Source organism: Labrus bergylta, chromosome 11 (assembly GCF_963930695.1).
Source record: "Labrus bergylta chromosome 11, fLabBer1.1, whole genome shotgun sequence".
NCBI lineage: Eukaryota > Metazoa > Chordata > Actinopteri > Labriformes > Labridae > Labrus > Labrus bergylta.
The window spans coordinates 20,873,723-20,892,848 of record NC_089205.1 but is presented as its reverse complement, the minus strand read 5'-3'; the positions used below and the strand labels follow the sequence as shown (position 1 = coordinate 20,892,848).

The following is a 19,126-nucleotide window of genomic DNA, read 5'->3' as shown; positions in this document are numbered from 1 at the left end:
TGGTTTCAGACATTAGAAATAGCTATAGCTATATGTAAATGATCAATCTTTATACCGATGGTCACTTTTCAGCTATCAGGTCATTAAGAGGCATTAATATCAGTCCATTTTATTACCAAGAAAGAAACTCCTAACAGGAGCTTGAAAATTAGATTCCTTCAATCAAAGGAATTTATCAAAAACGTACACTACAAGCTACTTATTTCCTGTTGAATCATGTGCAAATTAACATGCTTTGCCTTAGGGGAAAACAAGCTGCTGACCCCCTTTAACCTCTCCATTCCTTCTCCACTGAGCAATAGATAAAGTAGCCTATAAGAAACTGTCTGAGATACCACGTTTTTCTGTTTGTTGTTTTGAAAGCTGCTCTTTCTGTAACTTTGAATTATGTATGATGTAACAAGTTGAAATAAATTGGGTCTTAACATTTCAACACAGGGTTACCCCTCAGGACAGGTATTCACAATCCAGGTATAATTAACCATCCTAAACATTGTTATCTGAGTTGGTAAAGCTAAGCATGAGAAAACATATTGCCATGGTACCACAGTATAGGGGACAATTGTCAGATTGCTTAGGTTTAGATTTTGTTAAACTTTTGTGGTTTGTTATGGAAAAAAAAAATGCTCATGTTTACTTCGCTACTGGCTTGTGCACCTGTGGTATCGCAGCTTCCTGGAGACCTTTACGTACTGTCGGAAATATCTAAACTCAAAACAAGCGCACATTCGTGATCACGTAGGCCTACAATGAAAGGGGGTGTCTAAATACCTGCAGGGACACCAAACTGGTTTTTGGCTGTTATTGGACCATGTGTTTGAAAGCTGTGAGGAAAACTGATTTAAAAAAAACAATTGTTGGTCGTTTTAGTTAAGAATCGCTCGGGTGAGATTTTGGTTTCGTCAGCGAGTTCAAAAACAAATGCAATGCTGGAAAACAGCAAAAACGCTGAACATGCAAACACAATAAAAACCTACAAATGAAGAAAGCAATTTAACCTTAAACTCGACTTGTTTTGTACAGGGTTTCATTGGTACCAAAACATTTGTCTGTATTGAATTATTAGAGTAATAATTAGTAAAGTAGTCCCCTGTAAAGTGCCGGAATTGCCTTGCAACTACATTGAAAAGTGTCTTGCAAATAAAGATACCTTGACTTGAATGGCTTGATTCAAATATTCTGCATAAGCTACTTATCAAATATTGTAATGTAAAGATGTTTTGTTAAAAAAAATCGGACCAATTTTTTGGGGAATTAACTAACATTTGCATAAATAGATAAAAAAAAAATGCAGCAGAAGCATAGAAGAGTACAGTATTATCCAACAGAGTATTTTTATTGAATATCTTTTATAGGCAGACCCGTATGTTTCTGTGGAACACTTGCTTGAGGACCTGCTACAATACGAGCTGCACCTGAAGGCAGCACCGCTGTTTAGTCGGGCACCAGCAGAGAGGCGCAGGCAGTGTGGCAGCTGGGAATGTGAGAGCCTCAACACAGACCGCTATTTCAGGACTGGGGAACACAGTAGCAGGGGCTTGCCGGGAAGGTAGGCTCTGCCTTCTCCTCCACTCCAGCCAACAACTACTAGGCTTCATTTGGCGGCGGCGGGGGGGGGGGAGACACCTTGGTTTTCTGTCCGGGGGAGTCGGTTGTTCTCAGACCGCATCAGACGGTCAACACACAGCCGATGGTGACTCACTGCGGGGCTGCATGCTAGAGGGGACCTTTCCGGACCACCTTAACCGTGTGTTTGTTCCCTGTCTCTGTATCTCCTGCCTGCTGAGTCCAGTGTAAGATGCAGTGAAGGGGACACCGTTTAGTCAGTGTGTTAGTTGATGTCTCTGGGTGCACAAAGGCTCGTTTAAATGGTGTACCAAGCCACCGACGCCACCAACGATGGACTGAAATCAGCGGCGGGGGCCAGCGACGCACAACCTGCCGCGATTTCCTGCATGTGAATAAGTAGATGATAGAGGATACAATGACCCTGCTGTCTCTGTTAGGAAGGATCATGCGTTATTTTCTGCTCAGACCGGAGACCTTGTTTCTGCTGTGCATCAGCCTGGCTCTCTGGAGTTACTTCTTCCACACGGACGAAGTGAAGACCATCGTCAAGTCGAGCCGGGACGCGGTCAAGATGGTCAAGGGGAAAGTGGCGGAGATGATGCAGAACGAACGCTTCGGCGGGCTAGACGTCCTGGACGCGCAGTTCTCCAAGACGTGGGAGTTCAAAAGCAACAATGTGGCCGTGTACTCCATCCAGGGCCGACGAGAGCACATGGAGGACCGGTTCGAGGTGCTCGCCGACCTCGTCAACAAGAGTCATCCTTCTGTATTTGGGATTTTTGACGGCCATGGAGGAGAGGTGAGTGTGGTGTGTTTAAGGGGAGATGTTCTCGTATCTGTATCCAGAGTTGGGGAAGATACTTAAGAATTACTAGCCTGCTTTCCAAGCCATCAATCAGGCCTACTTCACATTGAAATAAGTGGAACTACAACCAAATTGGTTAATTTAAGTAGGCCTATAGCTGAAACTAAGTGAATAAATTCAACAGTTCTTATATGACCACATTGACAATTTAAAAATATTATAGTAGTTTTGGTAGAGACATTTGAACGTTGGAGAAGTGTAGAGATTATGTGGTATATGTTCATAACTCTATACACAAACTGTCCTCTGAGGAAAATTTGATCCCTGGAGAAAATATTTGAAGATAAAGTGCTACACGAGTAGTTATGGTGGGGTGGGGGCGCAACAGTGAGGCTTCCAGGGACCCATATTTTCTTTGAGTAATGTTTGTGTATTCAGTTCAGAAACTATAGCATAGAATTATTTCTCTTCTCCAACTTTGAAATTTCACCACCAAAACTCCATAGTGCACCTTTAAGATCAAACACGATAAAAATCACATTCCAGCAAAAATTGGGTTCCATTAAACCGACTGCGAAAGGTAAAGACTTGTTCACCTGTGATGGACCAAACCAATATCCTAAAACCACTATGGATGGGAAAGTGCTGGGATCGCAGGTTTTTGTAGTGCATCAGTCAGATACCTACCAGAAACGTGAGTCCAGGTGGGGGGGGGGGGGGGGGGGGTATCGCACCATGGAGGACACCAACATAAACGTATGACTGATGCGTTACCATGTCTTCCCAGTACTCTCAAAAATGGGACAGGTTTTTGCAAAAGGTAGTTCTTCAAAGCAGCAAAACATTTCATTTTCTATTATGGCCAAAACAATTAGGCATAGTTAACGACACAACAGTGGCACACACACACAAAGCTGTTGGAACAACTTGATTCACTAAGCAGACATTATGTGATTTATCTTGTGAAGTAATGGGCTTGTCAAATCTAGCAAGACAACTACTGAAATGACTCCACTGCTTTTCAGACCTGTGTGTCTCTCAAAAACCAGCTCCTTCTCATTCCCAGTTTGTTGGATACCTATGGTGTTAAACCCCCCTGGCTTTTGATACCAGCTCATTCTTATACTCTCAATTAAGTTGTCAAAATTGTAAACTTTGCAACAGAAAATTGGCCCATAATACCAGCCCTTTTTTTTTTTTTTATCCCAAATAATCAGATACAGTCACGACCATTGGCTTTTCAAAGTGACACACAAAGTACCCTCCAGCATCTTCATGACACAAACTTGGTTTTCAACTAGCTCCAATTTAAACCTGCTGAGCGATGCGGTTGTAAGGTCCCAAAACTGAGCTGCAAGAAAATTCTGTTTCCATATTTAGTCTACATGGTAATTGGATTAAAGCAAAAAAAACATTATCAGCAGTATGCACACACTTATCACAAAACTTGATTAACGGAGGTCTTTGAACAAGACCCTCTTTGAGACTGAGTGCATTTCATGTTTAAATTGAGTTAGTGAAAAATCAGTTAATACTCCGTAAAGACGCTATTTCCATGGAGCCCATAATACCTTGCTACAGCCCTGCACACACATTCGCCCACTCTTACCATGTGGCAAGGCAACTGAATCGTGTCTATTTAAAGCTTTAAACCAAGAAAAAAATGAATATATCTCATGTTTTTTGTGCCAAAGGAACATTTTCGGAAAGGCCCCCGTTATAGCAGGAAGATGAAGTCAATTTAGTGTGCTTCAGCTAGCTGAGCTCAGAACTCTGAAGGAAAGCATGACTCAAGTGGGTCATTAGATCGCTGATTGGCTGCTTGCTGTCCACCCCCTGTCGATACTTTTTTTTTTTTTTTTTTTTTTTTAACAGATAAGAAAATGTCTTTTCTCTCCATTGTCTCCTGACACGAGAGCATGAGCATTGAAATTGTCAGTGCAGCAAGGGAACAGCTTAACAAAGCAACTCATAGAGAGCCTTGAAGAAGATGTCAGTGAAAGGGACAAAGAGCATTCGAGATGATGCCACAGCTCTGTGGGAGGATGAAAACGCTGATTTATCATGAAGTCATGGCTTTCTTGAACGCTGGCATTGTTTTTTTTTTTTTTTTTTAGCACAACAACCATGACCTCAGCTGGATGCGACAGTCACACAGACAAAAAAAAAAAATACAATCTGTAATGCACAGGGCATCCGATTTCCCTCTGTCTTTGACTTTTTTTCTCTCTTCATTCAGCTTTACATTAAACATCATACATTTGTTTTGATCAGCCATCTCTGAATATGAAGGGACCTCTTGCTGTTATGAGCCTGACGGGCAGCAACCGTCTCCCCTCTTCCAGTTCAACTGCTGTGGTCTGATTGAGGCTGAACGATAGCATGCTAAAAATAGGCAGGCAAAGGCATAGAGGATAGCTGTTCTTTTAGGGGAAATTAAATTTTAGTCCGCAGTGCTGACTGCTGCAGCTTTTGACCAAAAGTGGTCATTGGATTGTTTTTCCCCTTCGGCCTTTCCCCCCCTATGCTTCTCTCCTCTGTGGAGTTTCTCTCAGGAGACATAGCTGCCTAACCTGTCAGCCCTTCAGCTATATGGTTATGAGACGAGGACAAATGAATAGTGAACAGTAGATGTATGTTTGTTTATGTTGCTGAAAATGGAGACAGTGAGTGAGAGAGCGTAGAGAAGGCTCACACATTGGCCGACGTAGGCGAGAGGCTGTCTTATCACTGCATGTCCATGGGAAAATGTTGCTCTGTTTTCATTCCCACACGTCCTTTTGAAGTGTGAGGATTGGTTGCCAGACAGCAGCTTTCAGAAGCAACTTCCTCTGGTTAGTGAATCTATATTTCTTCTAGCAATGCAGGGCATCCAATGAAGCGCGGGGGCCCAAGGCAACACGAGGAATACAGAGTGTCTCAGCTGACTAGTTAGCGAGTTGTCTTCCGCTCTCATTTCTTCCCACGCACGTTCTCTGCTCATCAAACCTACGTACTGTACACATTCATTAAAGCAGATGCAAAGCCAATCTACAGTCAAGTCGGGCCTGTGTCAACATCTATGCAGCTCCCCAGACTTGGCATCAACCTCAACAGGTCTCATATTGTTGGGTTGGAGTCAATAAAGGCAGAGATTAAACAAAAAGGGGAAGAGACTGTTTCTTCAACCAGGCCTCACTGAGGCTGTTGTTGGAAAATGAGAAGAAAAAAATACCTGCTGCGTTTTTCTTTGACTTCATCCTGTTGCATTAATGCTTTCAGAAAGCTCTCTCTCTCTCTCTCTCTCTCTTTGTGGTCTTCTTTGTGTTAAAAATGCGTCATACATCATACGTTATTGCGAAGATGAGTGGCGGTTTATTGTGAAAGCGCGCACGCTGTCAACAGAGCGTTTGAAAGCAAGAAGTGCACCTAATGTTATCACTCAGAATTAGTTTTCACTGAAAAAGCATTCAGACCTGTGAAATGGTGTAGGAGTGTTCAAAAGAGACGCAAAATGCAACGAGATTGTTAGAATTTCTGACAAATGTTCGTATTTGAAAGTTGGTATTAGTAATGTGTCTGTAGCCAGGAGGCAATCGGCTTTTCACAACATGGAAACGGCACTCCTTGTTCTGTCCAAAGGTCTTTAAATCCGCTCACTCTCTCTCTTTATGTAACGCTTACAAACTCAGAAACTTGACAACAGTAATTAGTGGCTTTAAATCAAGTTGCTTGGTGTAATTATTTCTCCACTAACAACAATTCAGTACCATGCAACTTCCTCTTTATCTGGCAACCTCATAGTTGTAAAGTTGACTCTCACTCTCACTGCTTGTTACAGCCTGTGAGAATCACTTATAAAACTACAGTTTTTTATTTTCACCTTTCTGTTGGTGTACAGATTAAACAGACAAGCTTTTTTTAAAGATTTATTTTTGGGGTTTTCGTGCCTCTAATGCAGAGAGAGGACAGTGGACAGAGTCGGAAACCAGGGAGAGAGAGCGGGGAATGACATGCGGAAAGGGGCCATGGGTGGAAGCGAACCCGGGCCTACCGCTCGAGACGAGAGACCAGCGCGCCCCATTAAACACACAAGCTTGAACATGTCAGTTACCTGCGAGTGGGTAAATGCTTTCACTTTCAAAAGAGACAGTTATAGTTGTTATAGTCTTTATGCTAAACTAAGATAAGCCAATCTACACTTTAATTAGCACACCTCACTCTTGGATAAAGTACATAGCATACGTTACGAACAGCAAAACGAAAAGTCCTGCACTTTCTTAAGAAAGTTGAAGTTATAAGGTCAAAAATAAATTTGAATGCTTTATTGAGATGGACACTGTGACTCCTCCAACACTTCACTCCAACCAATCGGTTCAAGACCAGGAGCAGCATCAGCCAGTGCTAAATAACATTAAGATATCTTCCGCTTCTTTCCATATCTGTCTGCGCCACACATCCTCTCACACACACACAGTCCAAATTCAATTTTCAAAGTGTTAAAAATCAGTGTTTAATGTGTATATATCCATGGGCGGTCTCAGTCACATTAAACGTTTGCTCAGGGAGGGATTTATCTGTTAAACGGAGATAGATTTCCGGCTGACGTATGGGAGTAACCTGCATGAAAGTGATAACCCTGGGCTCTCCATCTATATAACTGCAACATGAGCCATTTATTCCATACTAGCATGGAGAGAGTCAGCCGCACTCTGCTCCTCCCTGCCTCACTGTCAGGTTGTGGCTTCAGGCGCTGCACAATCACCTTAGCTGTAGAGTACAGAGGAAGCTATGGCTGTTTAACTTTGAATTGCAGGGGCTGCTTTTTTTTCTCGGTCTGTTTTTGCCTATCCTTTCAGCTGCAGTTCTGTTGATTCTTTTTTTCACAGCTCTCTTTCATGCAGTTTCAATCAGTGGTGTTTGTCTCTAATTGGGCTTTGATAGATGATAGAACTGAGAAGAAGGTGATGAGAGTGCAGGGTAGTTGAAAAAAAACAATACAACTACAGGAACAATTACCATTTTAAAGAGACCCTCTCTTTATTGTAGCTTGACTGTAGATTTGTTTTGCATCTAATCAGGCTAAATGGCCAGTTCAGCTTCAACCTTATAACTCGGGCCTTACCAATATGGGATTTTTGGGGTCAATATCGGAGAAAGAAAAAAATCAGATACCGATATATCGGCCGATATCTTCCTTAGATCTATGATCGATTTGTATAAAGATAGATATAGATATACACATTTACCGTGTTGATACCTCAAATACATTTATAAAACACAAAATATTACGACATGAGTGACACATGTATGTGCATCATCGCTTAACACTCTGGAAAGTGATGCTTGTTATAATCCAGCTCGCACACCCGGCTGGTGACAGCCAGAAATAACTGCTAGTGTTACATGATGAAACTAAATTGAAATGCTATTTGACTGGTAAATAAATCTAGTAATATTGCCGCATATCGATAAAAATAGCAGATACCAATAGTCACTTGATAAGCTAATATCGGACAATATTATCAGCTGGTTGATTAATCGATCGGGCTCTAGTTATACCTCATCTCTTGACTTTCCAAGCCAGAGAGGCTGCTGTTTGAATATTAGATTCTTTAATGGGCTTATGTTCATGTTTGTGTTATTCTCACAGTGCATGGGGTGAGTTACATACTTAAGATACTAAGCAGTTTGAATTCCTCCTGAGTCTGCTCCCCCTAGAGAGATGAAAGAAGGAGCCGCTATGTGACTAATTGCTCTGTTGGCATTACAGGATTAGACAGAGAGAGCAAATGAAGAGTGGGTGTGTGTGAATATGTGTGTGTGTGTGTGTGTGTTGCGAAGCTTGCACACGACGATGCTCACCTTCTCCGTCATGGAAGTTGAGGAGTCACATGGAGATCAGAGGAACAGTCCGGTGTTATCAAGACTTCCAGGGAGAGACGATGTTGCTGTGAGAGACAGATACCTGCTGCACACTTTATCACGTGATGTCAGTAACCCCAGCTCGTTTGTATGACTTAATGGCAAATAATAAACAATAACACAATACATAAGGACTTTATGAATTGTTAAAGCAGCTTAATCAATATTTTAGAATCATACTGCATCATGAGAATACTTACTAGGACCGAAATAGAAAGCAGAAATAGCACATCCCAATTCTGGGCAGGTAGCTGGGTACCAGCAGGCTGTACACCTACAGGTTTGTCAACATGCGTAGCTAGCTAGTTCATCTAGCAAGATGGCAGAGAGGACAGCATATACATTTTGAAAATATACCTATTTTGTTGAATTTTTGGACGAAAGGGACAAGAACATCATGGTCAAATGAAAGTTCCAGAGCCCATGTCCTATTGTTTTTATATAAGCAACTGTACCTAATACTGCCTTTGCCCAGTTTGTTTTCAGATCGTTGGCATAACAAAGAGCTGTAAAGGTTATCGCACATCTGTTATTCCTGTTATTAGGCTGCAGTCACAGATTATTTCCAGTAAACAATGGACAATGAAGGGGGAGTGTAACAAGTTGCAAAAGGGTTTTCCTTTTTGGTAATGCAAAACTACTAATGTGTTTCTTTTCTTTATATGCAATGCAGTGTGGTAACAAGTTACTTTTTAATGGCAGTAAACTTTTACTTTTAATAGTAACGTTACCGTTCACTGGTAGTTGGTGCACATATTGGAACCCCTTTAGTCAGTTGATGGAGACCCAAACAGAGCTAAAAGACGGCTGTATATCGGCCTATAATCATAAAATACACAATAACTCCTCCAAATCTACGCTAATGATGCTACATACTTGTAAGATGTGAAACGGTTTGTCATAAAGTTTGACTATGTTAGGTTTTTAAGATGGTGAAATGTCAATGAACTGATTTGAAAGCTTTTTTCCGCTCCTCACAAGCGGTCAACTAATTACCTTATTATTGATTTACGACATCTAGTACCTCTGCAGGGGCTGTTTCACTCAAAACCCCTTCTTTTCTCTTTAAACCATGACATGAATGTGACTGCACGGTGAACACGGAGACAGTCCTTTCACCACCCGGCTCGGGCTGCAGAGCTTTAGTCATACACTGAAGTGTCCTTGAGTTAAACTGAATTCCTGTCAGTGCAAGCAGTTTACTCTGCTCACTGACTCAACAGGGCAGCAGGGATGAATTTATCTAATGATGATCAGAAAAAATTGCTCGTCACTGCTCAACTTTCTGTGCCCACTTCTGTCACTTGTGGCGAAAGCTGAAGCTCCATTCTTCAGTTCTGGCTTGATGCAAATTGAAGTGGAAAGTAAAAAGCACACAGGAGGTCAGGTTCTGCTGGAAAATACTCGTGCTGCGGAGAAGAGACAGGAGGGCTGGAGGGCTCTACTGAAAAGTCTCCTGACCTTTTGGTAATTGGTGGTGAAGTCTGTATTCCTTGCAGCGAGAGGACTGATGGGGAGCGACTGAGGAGTGTAGTCAAAGAGTATAACACCAAAACAAGCACGAGTGGGGCTGCTGCCTTTTTTAAGGTTTAGCCCTGGAGTTAAACATCTGTGATCTCATCTTTTCACTGTCATCAAGTTTTCCATCAAACACATAGACAAGCCCTTTACGATATCCATGTGTTTTTAGTCATATTTTTTCTCCAGTGTGTCCAAGGAAATGAAAAACTTCTCCACACATAAGAACATAAGAGCAATCAGAAGGTTCAAGACAACATGCACTTCTCTGGTTTGATTTGTGTGTGTGTGTGTGTGTGTGTGTCTGTTTGACAGGTCTTTCTGTGTGTTTGCCAACAGCATGTAGCACCAGATAAGAGTGCCTTCTTCAGCCTCAGTGTGCCGTCCTTCCCTTCTGACAGTGACTGCTCAATAATTTAACACCCGCTCTGTCAAACACTTCTCCTCAAACTCCCTGACTAAATATACACACACCTCCAAGCAGAAAGAAGCCACAAGGTCATTGTTCCACACTCACATCGCACCACCTATCAGTGTGAGTTTTGTTTGCCGGGCCGTCTTGTGTGAAAAGTTGTGTGTGTGTGAAGTTGGCACTTCATGGTGTTTAGCCTCTCTTTGTGCCTCCCCATTTTGTCCAACTCTCTGCCAGAGGGGCGACTTTGTGCGGACATGGCACTGAAGGGTGGGTTTGGTAATGGAGCTGTTGTGTTTGGTTACCAATCCCGCCCCCCCCCCCCCCTTCTCCTTGTGTCACCCTCCCATCACCCTTTTTTCTCTTTTCACCTATTCCCCCCTCCTACCTCCATCTCCTCCTCTCTCTTAGGGGGGCTGGCAGTGAATGAATGTGTCACAAAAACTCCATCTCCGAGGCCATGTCATCCTGCTGTCCCCCCATTATAGCATCTCCCTCACGGCCCCGCTGTGCCCACACTTGCTGCTTGGCCACATGCCACCTCCAGTCACTCCATGTCTGTGCACTGCCCCATGTGATGTGTAAGCTATTTTAAATGCCAAGCATGCTGATTGTGTTGGAAGTGTAGGTTTAAAATCCAATTGAGGTTGCAAAACCAGCCTGGCTCTGAATACATAATGCTTGCCTCCAGCACTGCTATATTTGTCCAAAGCAGTTCTATTAGATTGCACAGTCTTACAGGATGTTTGTTTGTTTTGGCATGTAGCTGATTAGCAGGCCCTAAATCTAATCACATGGCTGGAATTGGCTGGTCTCATTTACAGTTCCCTTTGCTCGTAGAGTGCAGTTACGTAAAACGCTCAAATAAAAGAATGCTTGTTTTCCCGTTGAGCATCGTCTACAATTTAAATCCGACTATAGGGGCCTAAGTCTGCATGCCAGCCGCAGCCAGCTCCACAATTGTTTGTTTGTCTGTTTGGATTGAGAAAATAGATGAGTCAGTTTGGACTTTGCCTGCTCGCTGTCTTGGCAGTGAAGCCCGGCGGCAGGAGAATGTTGGCTCAGAGAAGGTAGTAAGTCGCAGCTGTTCTGAGTTTGCGACATTGGTGTGATTGTGTGCGCAAAAAGACTGGACTGTGATTTTCGTAACCCTCAGAGTTGTGGCTCTTCCTGTCTTCACACTGGCCAGATGGGCTGCCGGGTAGGGCAGGTGCGTCCTGGTAAATAGATACAGCAGGCCTCCTGGTTGTGTTTTTCTACCGATGTCCTATCACTTCCCAGTGGAAGTTTGTTTCCTTTTAATGTGAATGGCATTTTTCTATCGCAGAAATGTTTGTCTGAAGATTTAAAAGTTAACTTGCCAGAGCTGATCTGCTGCACACATGTGCTTCACAGCCTCCCAGACACCACTCCATCCAGACAGGAGGAATGCAGATAATATGAATGTTGGTTATTTGCACATGGTTTCTATTCTCTGCGAGCTACAAACCTTCAAACACACTCTGCGGCGAACTTACCCTGATCCAGGTTTTCTTTAATTTACAGTGTAAGGAAGGCCCACGGGATAGGAGTAAGGATCTGACTGACTCTAAGGCATGCCATTCATTTGTGCTTGTGATTACAATAGGGAGGAGGAAAGGTCTTTTGTGAGTACAATGTGTATGCTTGTGTACTCACAGGCATTAGTAGTCTTTTATCGTTTGTGTAGCCAGGTCTTTCTGGATGTGTGCCACACACTGTTGATTGTGGCCCTTTGAGATTTATTACCCTTTTTAGAGTTTTTTTTTTCTCCCTGTTGTTTTCCTTTGTGGTCCTCTCTTTTTTTTTCCCGGGCACTTATTTTGACGGGTGGTGCAACGAGGGCATGGCAACACTGGTTGGACTGTCTGTTGAACCATCTGCTGCACAAGGGCTAGATGAAGTTCTTAGCCCTAAGGAGGTGAAGAAGCAGATGGGGGGGGTCATGTCCAACAAATTGAAGCCTACATGTTGATCAGAGTAACTGAAGTAAATAAACTGTGTCTTCTAGTGGGATTTAAAGTTGAGGCCTATTTGGACTTTCAATCCACCGTGACTAAAGACCACAGCTTGCAATCTTGAGTATAAACACTCCATTTATCCACATCCCAGTCGGGTACGGGCTATTTACTGGCACTCCTAGTTATAGATGGCCTCTTTCAGAAAGGGGCAGTTTGCGGGCTCTGACCATAGTGACTTCACAGCTCTAATTACACATGGTCCTGTTAACATGCAAGCTTGGGTTGGTTGGTGGTGGGAATCTCTTAAATAAAAAATTTGTTGAATTTAGTTTAAAGTGATCATTGTGCAGCTTGTCAATCATAACTGTCACAGTATTTAAACAAACATTAACATGGGAATCTTTGACCTTACACCACATATACAAGACATACATCTTGGCCCTTAAAGACAAACTGAAAAAAATATATTTTAATGAATTCTTGTAAAAACCATTTAGTAGCAGATCCTTTAGGGGAGAAGATAAAACATTGTGTCTGACTCAATCATTGTCCTGATTAATTGATTAACTGCTGTACAATGTAATGACAGCATTTGAAAAATGTCGATAACATTCCAAGGTTAAGTCATCATTCATAAGTTCTGATTGATTTTCTTCTATCAACACTCCAACCCCTCCCCCCATAATATATTAATAGAAAAGAAAAGCTTCTGAAAATTCTCAAAAGCTGAAATTTAGTGATAAATGAATATCTGAATGGATGGTAGTCCACTGGTAATCTTCTCAGCTCGATGGCATGTACAGTGTTGGCCTCCTCCACAGATGTTGTTTTTCTATACTGTCAGGTTACCACATTAAAGCCAGTTATTGGAAAATTGTAAATTTGACTGTGCTGATGTTTTGCTGCAGAGACTGGGGCCCATTAGCTCAGCAGATGTACATCATCCATCATATCGAGTGTGTTTGTTAATGAGTCTCTGTTAAAATAGCTTTACATGCATTTGTATGTGTGTGTGTGTGTTTGTTAGGGTTGTGGGTTTGGTGATTGCTCTGAGTGGATAGGAAGTTTAGATGCAGATAAGCAGAGTTGGTAATTGATTAGTGTGGTGCAGAGGAAGCTTACGGTGACGTGAAGCTAATGCTAACAGCTCAAGGCTCTTAGGCTGCCTTCTCTCTTCCTGAGACGTCTCTAAGCTGAAGCTAAAAGGAGTAGAAGAGACAGCGGGGCAGATTAGATTTACACTAATCCCACTGGGGAGATTGGGACTATACGTTCTCTCTATGGATTCACTTTTCTTTTTTTTCTTTTTTTCCATCGTCCCTTTCCCAATCTCTTATCTCGTTAATTCCTCTTTACCTCCCTGTTGAACTTTCAGATATTTTTAGACACCAGTCCTCTACATAGTGCAAGTGCTCACACATCCAGTACCTGCATGTAATTATTCTCCTTGGCAGTCTGTGTTTTGCCCTCTTGCCGTCATGATTTAATGAGCTTATCCAACGGCTGAAGCTGGCCGCTTTACCTGCAGTTGCTCAGAAGAGGTGAGACGCTTTATTTAGGGGTTAGTGATGAGGTAAAATGATGGCAGGGACGACAAGTGTCCTCGTGGGGTCAGGAGAGAAAGGACCACAGAGGGAATTGAAAGCACTGCAGGCTTACAGATAGTGGAAGCTTAAAGTTGCTGTTTGGAGGTGGAGTAAAGGCAGGGAGTAAGTTCATTTTTTCTGGAGAATATGGGGAAGAAAACATGGATGGTTAGAGATGACAACATGCCCACAGCCAAAAGATTTTCCAGGCTTGTGGTGCAGGACAAAAAGCACCATGTTTAAAATCCAAGCTTTAAGTGCCTGTGTGAAGCAAAGGGCTGACACATAGAGGCTAAACATACAGAAACTGCATATCATGCTGTGAGATAGATTGTGTATGAAGTCAAGGTTTTTCATCTTTTGATCTTAAGCCTGTCAGACTAGAGGCCACGGCACCGCGGGGAAGTCCGCCCCCCTCCCCGTGTTTTCCCACCTCAATCCTCTGTTTTTCATCTTCTCTCTCACACATTCTCTCTGCCTCTGTTGACCTTTTCACACAGAAACCATCTCTGTTTTCTCCCCCACCCTCCGAACTCTTCATCCACCAGCCCCTCCACCTCTTCTTCCGCCTTACCTTCTTATCTCTTCTCTCTGCTTTCTGATCCACCTCTGATCTCTCCTGTCCTGCACAAATCAAAATCTGTCATTCAACCTGAGGTCAGTATTGTCAGGGGAGTGCAACTGGAGATATGTTTTTGTTCTTTGGTGTTTATGAGAGAAAATGGGAACATTGAAGGTCAAGACTTTTCAAATCTGATTGAATACAACATTTCATCCACATTACTGACTGTTCTGATACAATGTATAGTAAGCTTGCTAAAGTAGATATTTTGTGAGAGGTGTTTGGATTTTGCCTTATAGAGTAAAAATAAATCTTTTCTGCTCTCCCCATTCCTTTTCTTCATGCCATCTGACCTTTTCCTCTATTACCTTATAGATCTCTTTCCACCTTCCTATATCAATTCCCCCTTTTCTCCCTCTGTCTCCCTCCTTCCTTCCCTCCCACCTCCTCACCCCTATCCGCAGAGTCACCTTATCTCTCTGCAGTCTGTCTGACTTATTTATCACCGCTCTGAAATATTAAAGAGTCTACTGCTTCTGGTCCTGAGGGGAGTCCACAACTTTTACTTACAGCACACGCCCATGTGCACAGACACACACACACACACACACACAGACACACAGACACACACACAGACACACACATACACACACACAACATAAATTATAATGTCTTCTGAAGACATGCTCTGCAGTGGTACACTGTGTGAAACTAGTGACTAACTCCTGTTACTTTATCAGAGTCTGCTTTCAAACTTTACAGTAACATAACAGCAGTTAAAAATCGGTTTGTGTTACTGACTGGAGCTACTTCATCTCAGCAACAGGATCGTCAAAAAAAGTACAAATTGAGCTTTCATTTTGACAGTTTTCAAGGGAGTTTCTGTTGAGGAAATTATTAAGACTTGACTCCTTACAATAAGACTCAGTTGACTCAGATGTCTTACGTTGATGACAAGTTTAAGATGAATACTCGTGAGGAGACATGATTCAATATCACACTTCTGTTCTCGTGTCTTGCTCAATCACATCTGCAGAACTTTTTGAAAGGCATCGCATATATCCCAAAAGACATTATCATTATCAGGGTCGTGTCACATTGACCCACCTAGACTAATCTGTGATGTCAATTACACTGGAGCAGACAATAAGTCCTTGCAGATATCAAGAACAGTTGACACTCTCTAAGCTGTACTTGTTGTTCTAATAACAGCTGAACTCTATCAGGTCTGACTGACATTAGAGAACAGTGAATAAACCTCATGACATCTGTACATTATAATCTAAATAACGACTGAAATTCCACCACAATTTCCAAAATTCCTCTCTTTTCAAGTGTGAGCTTCTTTCAGTTTTACATCGATATGACTTGGGTGTCTTTGTGTTTTGAACTGTTGGTCTGATGACAGAAGACATTTGAAGATGTCATCCTGCACTGTGGTAAGCTCTTATACCTATTTTTTTTGTCTCTGAATTCTGAATCGTATGTAATTTGGAAGAAGAAAATATCATTTGAAATTGAACATAAAAAGAAAAGTTATTTGAAGTCAGTCTGAGCCATTAGTGGTAAAGCCCTTTGTCAATTAGCTGGGAGACACTAGCATAATTCAACTTTTTTTACCTTATGATTGTGAAAATCAGTCGATCTCCGCTTCATGTCTGTTTTTATGAGATTGGATGTATCTTAATAAATTGGTGGTCGGGTAGACCACCAACTTATTAAAATACAGTATACAGTTATGTATACTAGATCGCCAGCATTTAATTGATGTGACAACGGTTTATCCCTAATTGAGTGCAAGAAAATCCTCAATTTTCTCTCTCAATTTACAATTCCATGCAATGTTATGGTCTCAAACTGCAAACAGTTCTTGCAGCAGGCATAAGTGTGGATTATAAAATGAAACATATTAGTAAGGTATATCTCTCTCTCTGCCTGATTTCTGACTCTATCCACTGTCCATCTCTGTAATAAGGCCATACAAAGACAAAAACAAGTTCAGTCTTTGAAAAGAAGTCTGTAGTAGCTCAAGTTAAGTCAGTTTTATTTTTAAAGCTCAAAATGATTAATCCCATAGTCGCATGAAAGTGCTGTACAGCCTTTTGAAAACTAAACGCAACAAGCTCAACAGTGAATCCAAATCTTTTATGATGAAACATCACAAAGTCAGAAGACCTGCAAGAGCTGAGTGGAAAAAAAAAAACAAAGGAATTCTGAAAATGTTGAACACAATGCTGAGATGTCCTTTTTCTATTCTTAGCATGAAGCCTCTCGAGGGGGCAGTGAATTCTAAGCCTGGAACTAGTGAACAGGCCAAAGTGGACTGAGTCTTCTCCATTATGGTCCTGCACCTGCTGTGGAAACTGGGCTGCCTTGGAGACCCGTGGCCTGGCGCCTGCTGGCTCTGCCACCGCGCCTGCAGCCCTCCCTCACCACGCTGGCACGACAACAAATGTACAATCTGTCAAGAAGAGCGTGCAAACGGAATGCACAAAATTGATCAGAGGCAATTCAAAATGATTCCCTACGTGGGCATAGTTTATTCAGCGTTTAAGCGTTAATACAATTCATTAGCCGGAGACCAATGAATGCAGAGTTATTGGACACTTTCCACAAAATATTTGTTAAATGCAGCCAGAAATACAAACACAGTGCAGTGTTTGAACAACATCGGGGATTATTTTGGAAAGTGGGCACAGGGTTTGGTTTTGGCTGCACTTCCTGTCCTCATTATGTTGTATGGGAACTTGGCTGTACCCAAAATTAGAGCCCTCATGGAGCATCATGTGTCACTTCATCATATGTCATAATGCTTTTTTGTCACTGAAATCAGTTTGACCGAAGGGAATAATAAGCCTAACACATAAATTAAAGGAAAATAAACATCAGAATGGTCACAGTGCCAATGACTTAGTTTTGGTGGCTTCCAGACAGTAAGAGGACTAATGTAAGACGGCATTTTGATCCTGGATCAGACTTTAATGTCCCAGAGACATCCGTTCCTCTGGGCCAGAGTCTGCTCTGCTAGAGTGTGGGAAGGGAGATATTGGCCTCCCACAAGCCTGTCACACAGACTGCTGTGAAGCAGGATCTACCTCTGCCTCTGTCCTTGAATCTGTCATGACTCACAGGCTGAAAGTAGCTGCTTCACTTCAGTGTACTCTTACTCATATCCCCTAGTCCTTTTCGACTCTTTTGTTCCTGTATTCATGACTTGCTCATGCAATGCCTTGTCCCCATATGCACTTAACAGAGTCCATTGAAACTAATCAATGTTGTTCTGAAAAAGGTGTACTCCCCACAAAGTGACACATCAACACACAAAAGCAAACACACGAAGGCCTTCACTTTCCTCAGGACGCTTTATGAATTTTGCAGCAGGCGATGGAGGAGATGAGTATTGATTTTTATTAATGTCTGGATGTTTATCAGCTAGCACAGTTTGGTTTTGCTCTTTGTCACTCACACAAACAAGACTTGCATTGATCGATATTTTGGTCCTTGCTCCATTTAATGGGAAAGAGTGAGGGAGATGCTAAGATGCCAATGTTTGGACGAGTGAAGGGAAGTGACATTTTTATGGTAAGGTTGGTATAGATGCGTGTGTATACATACATACATCTATAAAGGGTGCAGTGAAGCTCTTCTATTCATGGCTTTTTCTTCAGTGGTGCGTTTTTTCTGTGCCGCTAATCAGACCGAGGAAAGAAGAAGGCGGTTTGTAATTAAAGTGATAAATGCAACATCTGTCTCCAGAGTGACAGCCAGAGAAAGAGGTTGAGGTTAGGAAATAGGAAGAGGATATGGATGGAGGCATTTGGGTGGGGGGGTGGAGGGGGGGGGGGGGGGGGGAGTAATCCAGATGACACCAGCAGAGTAAAGCACTATTAAAAAAAATCAATTTATTCACCCTTGCATCTCATGCAAAACAGATCAGCAGAAAATCCAGATGTCACTCTGTTCCTTATTTATGGGTGTCCCAATTACAGGCCTGCTGCTGCTCAACACTCTGTATGTGCATACTGAAATGATATGCATGTGACATAGAGAAGGTTACTCTGCACCATATGAGTTCTGTTGGCTCCCCCCCCCCCCCCCCAGCCTTGTTGCTTAATTGAAAGAGTTGTGCCAGAGAAGCCAGCTGTATGGAGATGAGAGCCATCATGAATGGATGGACACAGGAAGGGATGAGTGGAGCCCAGGAAGCTGTCGACTCAAGATGGTGGAAGTGTCATTTGGCAGAGAGTGCTGCCTTGTGGCGGCAAAAGTCTTTCAGAATGTAAACGACTGAGATGACTCAATCTGCATATCAATAATCATCAGGTGTCTGTATTCATAAAAGTGATGTTATATTTAGAGCTGAGACAATAAGTCAAAGGTAGATACAGATTTGAGCAACTTTATTGAAAAACATTATATCCAATTAAAAACAAAAATTAAAGCAATCAGAACGTCATCTTTTTCTTTTTTTTTTAAGATTTATTTTGGGCTTTTTGTGCCTTTTTTAATGGAGAGATAGGACAGTGGACAGAGTCTGAAATCAAGGAGAGAGAGAGTGTGGAATGACATGCGGGAAAGGAGCCACAGGTCGGATTCGAACCTGGGCTGCTCACTTGGAAGACTATAGGCTCCATACATGGGGCACTAACCAATGCCCCAACTACAAGCGCCCCAAGCACAAATTCTAACAGGCATTTTCACATTTTTTGACATTTCATAGACATAATGTATGATTAAAAAAAATATATAAGAACTTCTATTTTGTTGCCATGGTATCAAAATTGGAATTTA

General features: G+C 42.2%; 1 protein-coding gene across 1 annotated transcript in view; it reads left to right on the top strand.

Moving 5' to 3' along the window:
- Window positions 1-1,460: 1,460 nt before the first annotated feature.
- The window catches only part of ppm1lb (protein phosphatase, Mg2+/Mn2+ dependent, 1Lb), a 44,377-nt gene continuing 26,711 nt past the window's right edge, over window positions 1,461-19,126 (top strand). Inside the window, exon 1 of the mRNA XM_020636124.3 lies at window positions 1,461-2,368. Coding sequence (XP_020491780.1) covers window positions 1,970-2,368 — 399 coding nt within the window. The 5' untranslated portion in view covers window positions 1,461-1,969. The remainder of the gene's footprint in view (window positions 2,369-19,126) is intronic.